The sequence below is a fragment of the Salvia splendens genome, chromosome 7 (genome assembly GCF_004379255.2).
Source record: "Salvia splendens isolate huo1 chromosome 7, SspV2, whole genome shotgun sequence".
NCBI lineage: Eukaryota > Viridiplantae > Streptophyta > Magnoliopsida > Lamiales > Lamiaceae > Salvia > Salvia splendens.
This window is the reverse complement of record NC_056038.1, coordinates 2,298,868-2,312,262: the sequence shown is the minus strand read 5'-3', so window position 1 is coordinate 2,312,262 and position 13,395 is coordinate 2,298,868. Positions and strand designations below refer to the sequence as shown.

Sequence of the window (13,395 nt, the reverse complement as noted above, 5' to 3'; positions counted from 1 at the left end):
TCCCACTATTTCATAGAAGATTACTGTTGGCCAAAGATTTTCCATTCACTATATTTAAATCAATTATTTGTTCCAATTATTCTTCATTCCCATCTATTTTTTTAATATACTATTTATTATATGAGCAGACTCCCACAGAACTGAAGATGAAAAGGCTGATCTCTTATTTGTCGTAATTAAATCAAGATTATTACATTTTGATTCTGTCGTGTTGTGTACGTAATTATTGATGGAATTACTTATTATCCAGTTCTTGATTCTTGCAACATGTGAATATTTCTTGGTTCTGACAAGATTTGTGTAGAAATCATGGGGTCCTCTCCTAAAACAAGTTTATAGGCTTCAAGAATCCCAAGAGATTTTGGATTTTGAGTTTCTTCACGTTTTAGGATTGGAAATTGTGTTGTTTAGTGATAGAGCAACAGCTTGATTCTGGCAAAGTTTGAGCAAGCAACTTAGTTATGGAGTAATCTTGAAGGTTTTGAGGAAGCAATTTACTATTGAAATTTTCCTAGAAAATAAATTACTCCACTAATTATACCCTTTATTTATACAATTACAAACACATTTAAATCACTAAACACAACCTCCTTAAATCTCGGGCCCAAAAGCAACGACGCAAGTTTATTGGGATAAGGGAATACTAAAATACACAGGTATAAAATATAATGATGGGAGCCGTACAACTCTTAATCCAAAATATACAAAAACTTACCCTTGGCAGGGGAGAATATATATTACAGATTAGACACATATACAACCTCAATTGGATCCTATAAAAATTGTGTAGTGCAGAATTTATATGTATAAATACGAAAACTGGTGAAAAATGATTGCAAAATTTTCAAGGCTCAAAAAAGCAATACATCAACGAAAACATAACATCATTCTATCTTCTCTAAGATCTCTAACCTGGTTTTTCTTTTCCAGCCCTTCATTGTCGCGACGAGGTTGATAAGCCCCACTATTTGACTCTTGCTATATTCCTGCACAATCAGCAGCGCATTTGGATCCATCAGAGGTATTCAGTTAGAGCGATACTGTTAACGGGGATTTAATCGATGATTTTATACCGGATGAGCACGCGACCAGTGGACATATTCGGTTTCTGGAAGGTAGTACGCCTGTGGATGATGTGACAATGGCTAAGTTGTTGGAAACGCAACAAAGATATATTTATATCTGGAGTATAAATAAATTTGTCTACCTTGATGAAAGTTTCCACTATATGCAATTTTGGCTGCACATCGATTGTGACAAAATGCTTTAGGCCATTTATTAGAACCTGGAAAGGGAGAGGTCCTGATCAAATAAGGAGAACAAACCAAAAATCGTTATGCAAGTGGGAAGTAAAATGGTACCTGGAGATCGAGCGACATGAGTGCCCGTCCTTCATCAGTACACCTCTTCACCCTAGATAGGCCCTCGATCAGAGTTTCAGCAACATTTTCAAGTCCATATTCTAAGAGGAAATCTTGAACCTAGATTGATGTTGGTGTAATATAAAGAAGCTATATCGATGAGTTTGCATATCCACATAGATACGAGAAATATGAGACGATTTTAGGCAGCAGTAGTGAACATTTAAATCCACGCATTACCTCTTGCCTGATACCCCCATGAGCAATCCTCGTTTTGTAGTGCTTAAATTCGCCCAGTAATAAATCAACATACCTAATAACATGAGATATATCAATTATTGTTTCTCCCACCACAATCAATATAGTACCTATAGAGAGATAAAGACTCTCGAAGATTTAACTGAATTTCACAAAAGTTTTACAATGTATTATAGCACTGCATTAGCAGAGATAGCTACATGAACAACAATTAGAAATGTGCCACCCATTTCCAGCTAATGCTTCAGTAATTAGTTTATCACCTCTCTTTGAAAGCAACTGCCTGATGCCGAGGTCATTCATATTCCGTTCTTAATCCTGTCCCACTTATTTTATTTAGAATGGTTCATAATATTATCTCCAAATATATCATGACTTTCTGGTGAACTTTGGAAGATCTGTTAATATTATCCCCAATAAATAATTGCTCTGTTTATTTTTCTTGAATCTTTGCAACCATGCACTTCTCGTAATCACATAATTCACCCCTCCTCAGGTTTGGCATTTGCTTTGTTGAGGGATTCATTTTAACATATAACATAACATTTACCTTTCTTTTCACATGCCTATTTTTATCAGTGAAAAATGAATGCTGTAAACCATAATTTCTTATTCCATCAAAGTAACTGATGTTGATGGATACAGCATGGAACGTTAAAGATATTACTTGCTTTGAGAAAACTTACCCATTATGCTCCATTCCAAGCTCTTTCACCTCCCATTTAGCATTGGCAATGCGATCAGCATACCTGCTCAAACCATCATCCAATAAATACCACTACTATAAGACACCTCTAAAATATACTAGGAAACATATCCTACACGAGATATTCAACTGGAAACAGCACTGCCAAAGCGTCATTATATTTTTCATTCAGAAAGGAAATAATCACTATTCTAGAGCAGACAATGCTGTATAGGTATTCTAAAAGCTAAATGGATCTTCTAATACTTTCTTTCAACTAAAATGATAATAAGAAACATAAGACAAAGATCTTGAGATGAGGAATGTGAGATCAGAGATGTTTGATGTTTTATAAGATGCAAAAAAAATTCATTGATCATCTTAAGGATATCTCACAATCAATGTTGTTAAAATAATTTATATAATCACAAGTATAAGCACCGCCTTTTCTTGTCTCACCCATTGATGTGCAGTAGCGATTTTGCTGTTGTCCTATGAATAAGCTGAGTAAGATCAGGCACAGCATTAACCTGGAAAAGATGGATTAGTTAACTTACTGCAAACAACATTGTTTGGGTAGATACTAAAACCTATAGAGAAACAAATTACATTATCGTTTTCTGAAGAAGGTAGTTTGATAGTGATCATAGAAACAACTAGTGAAAGATACAAGGTACGCAAGGAGGAAGAAACCAAACCATCGGATTGTGAAATAAATACATGTCATTGAGTACCTAGCAGAATATTACCCTAAATAATCATGCAAAACATACCATGTGAAAATAGAAGTCCTCCACTAGTGCTGCATATTTGCGTGGAAGCATTGATTGCAAATGCGTTTTGGATCTATGCAATAATTGAGCAACAAGAGATATAGTGTCAGCCCCAGAACATCTTTCCTGCAGCATTATGTCAATGTAATTACTCACATATTAGTCAAAAATAGAACACCAACTAATAGTACTTTTACAGTAAAACCATGTTTCTATGTAAGGACAAACGGGATCTTTTATCACAGTAGTTTAGTGATCACAAGATTAGTATATGGTCATAACCATGTCATGCATGTGGAGGTAATGTTTGAACGAGATTACAGTTGAGCGGATAAACAGGGGATAAAACCCACATATCAATATACTGGTTAGCATCTCCTCTTAGTATGGTTAAGGGTCAAGATATTGCTGGAATGGAGCATAAGTGATGCATAAGATGATAAGATTATAGTAAAAGCTGTCTCTTCACTAGAACAATTTAAGAAGAAATCTAAGAGACTTGAAACCCTCCTACAGTAGTAAAATAAACACCAGAAACATGAGATCACTCCATAGGCATAATACCTTCAGTCCGACAGACGTATGATTCACGTGACTGGGAGGACTAATAGGGGTAACATCCATGTGAGTGAATGGACTTGAAGATGTTGGGGATGACGAAGATGTTGATACTGGTTGATGTTTTATCCACTGGTCACACTCTTGTGAAATTCTTGCTATTGCAGTCTTTACCTTGTCTGAGGAAAATAACAGTGAAATTGTTTAGTAGATGGGACCTATTGCAAACATGCGGAAATTCTGTCCTGTTTGGAAGATAATCATAATATGATTTACTTAGATACATCAAGAGGAAATTAAAAACTTACGAGGAATGCCTTTTCCACTAGCTGGAGCATTATGCTCACAGAATGTCTCAAACACAAAGTAGAAAAATATCTCAAACAATTGGCAAATTCCCTGTGAAACATAATGAAATACAATTACTAGAAAAGCATAAGACAAGAACCAGGTTACAAAACATTGACAAATGCACATCAATATATATAAGCAGCTAAAACCAATTTGCTGACATAAGCAACTATCAGCAGATGAGCCTACCTTATAAAAGTCAACATTTACAATCTCTAATTTCTGCATCAACCGTGCATATTTGTCCATCGATCTGATTCAGAAACAGCAATAGAGCTCAATACTTATATGGAAATTATAGCATTTTATAGACAAATAATTGAAGAACTTAAAGCTCACCTCAGGACACTAAGGGAGGATCCTGTTTGTGCCATCGAATCTTCATTGTTCCCACTTAAAGAGTTATGCCTTGAATGACCGCGTTTGGAAATACGACTCGGAAGCTGACTATCTTCATCAATAAAGTCTGCATGAAGATCCTCATTTTCTTCTTCTGGAGTAGTCCCATCGACATGGTTCGTGTCTACTTCAGAGGACGATTTAGTTTGCCTGGGTATCTTATTAGTATTTCCAGATCCTTGTGTGGCCAAACCATTGGACTGGAAGGAGTCGGAATACTCCTCAGAACTGCCGATCACTTTTGGCAAAAACAGCTTACCATTTTCAAGCCAATATGAAAATCCACCCTTCTTCGACCCACTAGCTAGTCCAACTGATTTACTGTCATGTAGTAATTGTGCACGGGGAGAACTGACAGATGAAACAAGGAGAGCTGCTCCATCACCAACCAGTCCTGGAAAACTAACCACTTGAATCGTGTCTGGTGGCAAAATCTGCCAATTTTCCCTCTCCATCACCATTTTTAAGGCCTGCAAAGCAAATAATGATGAATGATCTCAATCTCACAATACAAGAAATTTTTCCATCCTATATTTCCTTCCAATTTCAAAATACACATGATGAAAGGCAACTTCAAGCATATATTCCACATTCATATCAAAATAGCATGAATCCTGTACAGATGATCAAAGCTAAAACAAAGTAAAAGATATATTCCAACTAATTTACAACTCCACTCAGTAGCTTCTGAAGGAAGATAATTTATGCTCCCACTGGAAAGGCAACTTCAAGCATCTGCAATAACGAAGTATAAATTGCTAGGGTAATGATGAGATGCAATACATGGGCCCAAAGTTTTCTTTTAGTAGGTAGTGTAGTTTTGACCTTTCTGTTTTTGTTCTATAAAGCAATCCTGTGTCTTTGCAACTTTCACATGTTTGCACTGATGAAGTGACGATGAATATAGATTTTGCATAAATGCTTCTAACCAAATACATTTAGTTAGTCACAACATGATGTGGCGAGATGAAAGATCCAAAGAAACATAGAAGCATGGTATTCCTGCGCATGATAGCTCTCAGTCATAGAGTTGGACTTACGTAAATATTCTGACGATGGAATGCAGCAAAATAACCTTCACAAATGGATTTAACCTTCTGGCGAAACTCAATAGCCTCAGTTCCACAAAAAGCTTCCCCAGCCAAAATGAATATACTTAGATCTTCATAGTTTCTCAAAAATTGATGGATGCTGGTAGAAGAAACTGCTGGAGAAGAAAGTAAAACTGAAATACGGCTTGTTGTAAGCTGCCAAAGGTTCTTACATCCCCTTTGTAAGGCGAGTGAAACAAACGTCAAGGCATCTTTTCGCAGCAAGAACCATGGGGACCCACTACTTGATGCTGCACTTCCATCATCTCTTCCCTCATCAGTTGGATGATCTTCGAGTACAGGACCATGAGTTCGTTCAGCATGTGTTACAGACGTCAAACTCACTTCTGCTGAGGAGGAACGAGATCCTCTCTGAACGGATGCAGTAACTGAGCCTTCTTCTGCCAGAGAAGAAGAAACTTCTTTGGCAGTATCCTCAGATACCCCAGATAGAATACCATGTTGATTACCACTAGGGTTATGGCAGGATGGCACCTGTCAGAAAGAATAATGCATTTCAAAAAAGTACAATGTTTCATTAACACTTTCAGTTGCATTCAAATAATATCAAATACATATAGTTGGAGAGTGATAACTCACTTTGTCTTCGAGTTTGAAGTTAGTAATCACATAGTACGAACACATCAGCTTAAACAGAACAGCTAGCATTGCTTGTAAACACTGCCTAAACTTGGACTCGGGTATTTGGGTGCACAAATCACTGTATGTTAGCCTGGGGAAATATAAAACCAAACAAGAAAGGCACTATATTACATTTCATTTAAGCATAGAAAACTGAGGAAAATAAACCCCAAGACCAAAAAAATATCCTAACAACTTCAAAGTACAGGATAAGATTAACTCTCACCTAGTAATTTGGGTATTTGGATTTTCAAAGTCCTGCAATGCAAGATTTTAGTGTCAGCCATATAAGAAATTATAATACTAAATGAAAGCATACAACTCATTTAATGCATTCGAGGGTGTTGAAAAGAAGGCCCCTATCAACTTAGTTTATAGCAAAGCTTAGATTTGATGCAACGTGCTTCAAGCACAAGCTAACTTAGTTTAATATACATAGCAGGACTTGCAAACTATCTACTCCCTCCGTCCCACTTTAGGAGTCCTGGTCACTTTTGCACACTCGTTTTATAAAAATCATAATAAATAGTTAAAGTGGAGAAATGGTAAAGTAAGAGAGGGAATAATGTTGAGAAGAGTCTTGTCAACATTATTCTCTCTCTTACTTTACTATTTCTCCACTTTAACTATTTATTCTGATTTTTATAAAACGAGTGTGCAAAAGTGACCGAGACTCCTAAAGTGGGACGAAGGGAGTATCTTTTCTCTTCTGAATTATACACTTCATGAATTGAAACCAGTTCCTCTATATATTTAAGTACTACAAAGGATGAGCTATGTTTAAAAATAGTTATGATTATATTAAATAATTATCATCAGAATTATACTACATTTTGTTAGGCATATATTTGTTTTAGTAATTTTTTTTCTTCAATAAAATAAATAATAGTACTACCTTTGTCCACAAAAAACTGACAAAGTTGTAAATGGCACGAGTTTTAATGCGCAATTGGTAAAATGAGAGAGAGAGAGAAGGAAAAGATAGTAGAAGTAGTATTAGTGGATTGTGGGGTCCACATTATTAGCAGTGTTGGTAGTGTTTAAAACTTTCCATTTTTAGAATTGGTCTAATTTTGGAGGTCAACCCAAAATGGTAAAACTAGTCTATTTTTTATGGACGGATGCAGTATCGATTTAAATAGATGAGTTATCTAATTTTTTTCCAAAAATAATTATAAATTAAATGATTATTTTAACTAGTTTTTATATATTAGTTGTTTTAGCCCAAAGGGCAAAGCCAACACATTGGTTTGCAAGGAATGGCGATTCTTGATTCAAGACATATTGATCATGGAATGTGAATGAATATCCCAATGATCATTTCATTCCATCATTCCAGTTACCTCCTTACTCAAATGATAAGCAATTAGATTCTCATGAAAATATTTTTCTTGCCTCTTGCAAAATGGTCTTCAAGGTTGAGTGACTTTCAGAGAGAACCTCCTGCATGAAGAAGCTCTGTATTTTTTCAGCTAGACCAGAAACATCACCAATTAAAGCATATGCATCAATCACCTGCAGAATTGAGAAAACAAAACAACTTTATTTTACCCCCAAGCATCAACTAAATGAGCGTTTGTGCATAGCATGAACATGAGAATGACAGTGCCTGTGATGATCAGGATACCAGACTTATTTGTTAGCTATATCATAAAATGTGCAAAGATTTAAGCAAATATTATTTTCAGAATTGTATCACTTTCATGGTAATAGCCACCACTTGACGTTTTAAAACAAACATCACCTTTCTACCAAAGGTTAAGTAAGGACATGGAGTGAGCTCTTCAGTGCAAAACTTATTATCTTAATTTTGTACTATTCTTTTATCATCCCAATGATTTACAGATGATTTGTCGTCATCAATCAATATAAGGCCAATAATGGTTATATTTAGTGTGCTCATATTCTCTTGGATGATAAAAAATTATGCATAATAATGAGGCACAAGGTAAGAGTAGAACAGAGTGAAGCAGAGTCAATAACATAATGAAATGAAAAAATGCGTGGAAAATATATAGATGATATATATATTTCACATCAAATCAGATATTTTAAAATAAATAGTTATTCATATGTATTACTACAGATTTATAATACTCCCTCCGTCCCACTTTAGGAGTCCCGGTTGAGTTCGGCACGGGTTTTAAGAAATGTAAAGGAAAGTTGGTGAAAAAAGATAGTGAAATGCGGGTCCTACTTTTTTATATTAGTTTTATAATAAAACATGAGTGGAAAAAGATTAGTGGAATGTGGGGCCTAATACCATTTATGGAATATTCCAACCGGGACTCCTAAAGTGGGACGGAGGGAGTAGTAATTGGTAATCTACGAACATGAGGGAGCAAGTAGGACTTTATGATTAGTTCTTCATATTATGTAAAGCAATCTGGAACTAACAGTGAGATAGCCATCCTCTTTGAAGTCCTGGCACACTTCTAATAGAATTGAATCTAACTTCTGAAGAGTCTTCCCCAACCAAACCTGCACCATATTAGCTATCTTGATCATCATGCAATTAAATGAAGCTCAAGGACACATATTAATAACAAAAATAACAATACAATAGTAATAATGATTAATATATTAAAAGTAAAGCATACCAATTATCACTTAGAACCTATAGAAGTAATCAAAGATAAACCTATATGTACAGATAAAGAGGAAGCACAAGCACCAATGGTGGGTAAATAAAAAACATGTTTCTTTATGTATATGCATGTTCAGTTCACCTCAATATCAAGGCTCATCTCTTGCACAGCCGAAAGGTTTGATAAACTATCTAAAAGTTGTAAATACTCCGGCAGTATTTGGAAAGCCTGAGAATGTAAAGGTAAGCATTTAGAGATAATATTTAAATTCATGCATATAAAGCAAAACCAACAGCAGAAGATGTCGAAAAGATAAATAAAGAACTGAAAACATCCCTTTTCTATAATCACTATGAAATAAAAAGCACCTTAGTGAAACTCCCTTCCTCAACGCAAGTATCAAGAGCAACTTGCAAGTCCACAGCATGACGAAGCTCAGACAAGATGGGAAGCACGCCCTGCAAATTGCAATAATTATTACTAGTAAAGTAATATAACTTAAGAACAGTCAAAGCTAGCTCTGGGATTAATAAAATAATAAAAACAGTATGGCTCAGTTACTAAGTTCACTTTCATTTAGAATCACAAACAGAATCAGCCCTTAGCACGTAATCAAAAGAAATACAATAAGAATTACCCAACAGAAAGAATTAGCAATAAATAGCACTTCTTAACTGCACTCAACGTTGAATATGCTGCCGAGGATTAAAAGATTAGTTAACAATTAAGTGATAAAGAGGATCATCTGCTCTTTTCTTCCCCTAATTCCTTTCTAGCCCAAAGATATCTGAAGTGAAGTAAATCATAACATAAATTTCAAATTTGTCACTAGAGTCATTTAAAAGTCAATGTTATTAAAGTCAACGAAATAAGAGGGTGAATGAGAAATTAATTGTGACGCTACTTTGATCAACAACTTTGGTTAAATAAGCATCTCATGTTCAGCATCCTAGATAACCATTTACATCAATTAAACATTGTTTGGTTCATCCAGATGTAAAAAAAATACTACTATAAGTGATTAACATGACATTCTTTCAAAGATAGATGTCCAGTCTAATGAAAAGTTTTATGCCATTAGAGAACATGGGAACCAAAAGAAGAAAAACAGATTGGAATAGTCAACCAAAACTTTCAGGTGAGCAGATTACCACTAGCGCTTGCTTCTTCTTCGAACTTTCTGTAACAATTAGATCCCTTGATACCTCATTCCTTGAAGAGGTAAGGTGTCTTCGCCCATTCTGCAATAAATAAAAGAGGAAGCATGATGACAAAACCATCATTTGCAGATCAATGTTTATTCAATAAATTTTCTAGAAACAGATTGTTTAATCAAAGTTTCAAATATGGAACTTTTGGGATAGAATAGGCCTCCACTTGGTTCTGCATCTTAAAGAATTAAGCAGTTTAGCTCAGACAACCGTGTAGAAGTCTGAGTTTGGCAATACTAATCAGATCTACCAGCAAGTTCAAAGAGTTGCACTACTCTATCAAGCCAAATGGCTAGCAGTTAAATGGTAAAAAAAGTCACCTGCTTACCATGCAAATAACATTTGCAATCTTCAAGTCCTTCTCCAACTCTCTGACCAGATTCATCCCATTTACTGAAACAAAGTATTTTGCCAGAATGTAGGAATTCAAAATTTCTAGAATTTTCATATAAGAGAATACCATATGTTGTAACCAGAGTAAAAAATGCTGTGCAGCCAAATCAGTTAGCCACTAATTCTTCTAGAATCAAGGAGATGAGATTTGAAGGGCACACTCCAAATTGGCAACACGCTTATGCAGCATAAGATGAGCATGCAGGATAAGGTAATGGACTGGAAAGTGATAGCTAAGCCAACTCCAAGTGGAACAAAAACAACACTTGCAATAAAGAAGTTCATGGACATTTGTTTCATAAGTCAGTACTTACCTAACAGAGATCGATATAAGTATACAATAGCTAAAGTTCCTTCATTAATCAACTATCCTAGAATGATCCTTGTATGACAACGATTATAAAGAGCTAAGAGAATCAAGTTACACCTTTTTGAGGAGTTTGATTGAAAGAGTATTAGAGTAATTCAAAATAATCTAGCAAGGTAGACTACTTCACATAGACTAAACAAATATTCCAGAAGGTGTGAAGCGCCTTATAGTTTCTTTATAAGAACTTTCCTACATTGCAGGAAACTTAAGGGGGCTCGAAGGGGAAATTAGGAAACTCACCCATTTGTTCATGATGTTCCATTACATGGCGCGACAAGTGCTCAGAAATTCTATCCAGTTGCGCTAATCGAAGAGCAGCCTATAAAAGAATGCAATGCATAATGATCTGTAAATAATGGACCGATAAGATTTTATATTTTTGTTTAAAATAGAAGCATAATTATGAAACAAGCCCTGTCCTCTGCAAACTTGCTAAAGGATGTGAGCAAAAAAGCTTGAGGAGAGTACTTAATGGATCCATGTATAACATAACACAACAAGCAGCATATATAGATGAGACAATAAAAGACGACGTCTGGATAAATGCAGCGAAAACAAAGAAAAAATGGAAATTTACAGAGAAAAAATTAATATCAGCAAGAAACTAAACAGGACCACAACAACAGGTGTTGATGTTACATTAAACAAATCAAAGGTAACAGCATAGCATGCATGAATGGGGAGAAGAAATAGGTTAGATGAAGAATAAGACCTGCTCCTCGAAATATGCTGGTTCCTTTTCTTCCGAGGGGATTTGTTCTAAAAGGTGTCCAACAGGATCAAACTCCTGAAAAATAATATATACACTTAGCAGTTTCTAATTCTGGTTTGTAGATAAAATGCAAATAGATACAGCACAATAGCATACCGTAATAGTAGCATTAAAAATATAAATGTTAGCACTGTATTGAGTAGCAAAAGGAACATATTAGTAAGAAAAGCTAAGAGATGCACTGCCATTTCCGATGTTACATAACAATTTGGAAGACGCCACAATCATCTTCCAATAACTTTCCTCTATGTATAGTATGCCATTGCATATTTTTGAGTGGTTAGATGGTTGACTGTGATTTTAAATTTAGTCACCTCCTACCATATTGACGAAGCCAAGATTATTCTACCATAGAATGTAGTTCTAAGCCTTCCATTGCATGTAAATAGTTAAATACTCATTGAAGTTGCTATTATTCACATATATGAAGAACTAAACTGCTTAAGGAGATAATTTTTGACATAATTGTTTCTTCCAATCTTGTTTACTTATATATTGAGACAAAAATCACTGATGCCACTAAAGAAATAGCAAACAACCTCCTCGTAAAATTCCTTCTCAAGCTCATCTAGAGCTTGACCTTGAGGTTTGCTCCCATCTATGAAACTCAGTTCATCAGAGCTTGAAAAGTTGTGTCTTTGATGTGGAGGTAGTCCAGCAAGAACACGGGCAACAGCTGCAGCTGCTGCTGCTCGTGCTGGAACCTGTGTTGCAAAATAGTTGCATTATAAAGTCAGCAACAACTCGGAGAATTTCAGATCAACCTGAATAAATACTAGTAAAAGACAAAAGGATATAGTTATTGAAATGTCAAATTCAGTTTCTTTAGTGTGATAACACTGCAGTATCATTTTTCCCTTACTTATAAATCATGGTGTTGCATTTTGAAGGTATCAAAGGCCATGTCAACATATTGGCAGATGATATTGGACATTTTCAACATTATATTAAAAAAAAGAGAAATAGCCCCAGCTATAACCAACTAAAAACAATCAAATTGATTGCCTTATGATATAAAGGGCAGAAATATCAGATAAACAGTGAATTTCATACGCTTGTTTAATCTGCAACTCTAACTCATCTGTCTTGAACAATTTTAATACTACTTCAACCAAAAAGCACTTAATGTAACCATTAAACAAAATATAAATGCACAAACATGACATAATGTTAGCTATGAGCTCGGACACTGAAAGAAACATGATTTACTAAATTCCTCTCCAGTAACTCAACAAAAAAATAAGTTTTACAAAGTTTATAAACATCTCTTAGATCGAGTAACCACAAACTCCACCGCATTCATAATGCAACACACATATTATGACGATACAATGTAGCAGCACCACAATTATTAGTCCAGCTGAGGCAGCAGCGAAACTGGCAGTACCTCAGGACGATCGGAGGGGGAAGGCAGGAGGCCAATCGAGCGCGCGGAGCGAACTGAGCTGAAGATCTTCTCCCCGACTTTCGACAAGTCCATGCCGCCTGCTTCTCGTGAGAAGAGCAGAGATCCTAGGAACAAATACCGCGACAATTCAAACCCTCCCTCGCCGAAATCACCGGCATTCAATAGCAGCAATGGACTGAGTGGAAACGTAAGTGTCGGTGGATTGTCGCCCGGCTGCATCTCAATCACGCCCCGCCGTGGACCGAATCGCGCCACCTCATTGCGGCCAGATCAGATCGGATTTCATGTAATCGCGCAATCAGTGTGTGTGCGCGCAGAGAGAGAGATAGAGGGGAAATTAATGTTACTGGCGATTGAATTTTGAGATTGGGTTTACTTTGGATTGATTGTGAAGACTTTTTTCTGCTGCGATGCAAGAATTTGGGAATTCAGTATTTCTTCATTTAATCATCATTTTTATCAAAAAAAAAATCTCTCTTCACTGCCTAATTCATCCATCCCATTACAAGTTCAGCCTGACCACATTTGTAGTAGT

General features: G+C 35.8%; 1 protein-coding gene across 1 annotated transcript; it reads right to left on the bottom strand.

Moving 5' to 3' along the window:
• Positions 1-659: 659 nt before the first annotated feature.
• Positions 660-13,342, bottom strand: LOC121741640 (syndetin-like). The gene is made up of 25 exons (XM_042134489.1): positions 12,840-13,342; positions 11,992-12,156; positions 11,393-11,467; positions 10,921-10,999; positions 10,246-10,310; positions 9,858-9,947; positions 9,075-9,164; positions 8,848-8,934; positions 8,516-8,599; positions 7,514-7,633; positions 6,345-6,376; positions 6,077-6,209; positions 5,426-5,971; positions 4,326-4,855; positions 4,176-4,239; positions 3,944-4,034; positions 3,642-3,814; positions 3,078-3,203; positions 2,764-2,834; positions 2,306-2,368; positions 1,602-1,674; positions 1,362-1,481; positions 1,208-1,285; positions 1,074-1,124; positions 660-986 (listed from the first exon to the last, which is right to left on the bottom strand). The coding sequence occupies exons 1-25, from the start codon at positions 13,077-13,079 to the stop codon at positions 885-887; spliced, it is 3,348 nt and encodes a 1,115-aa protein (XP_041990423.1). The 5' UTR covers positions 13,080-13,342; the 3' UTR covers positions 660-884.
• Between the last annotated feature and the right edge of the window lie 53 nt (positions 13,343-13,395).

Bases quoted from the DNA above. Each gene is read 5' to 3' on its own strand.
- LOC121741640 (XM_042134489.1), bottom strand. From the start codon at position 13,079: ATGCAGCCGGGCGACAATCCACCGACACTTACGTTTCCACTCAGTCCA. The intron at 2,369-2,763 runs GTGAGACAAGAA...TGGTTTGAGCAG, and splicing joins TCGCTACTGCACATCAATGG to GTATGCTGATCGCATTGCCA. The intron at 987-1,073 runs GTATAAAATCAT...CTGATTGTGCAG, and splicing joins ACTGGTCGCGTGCTCATCCG to GAATATAGCAAGAGTCAAAT.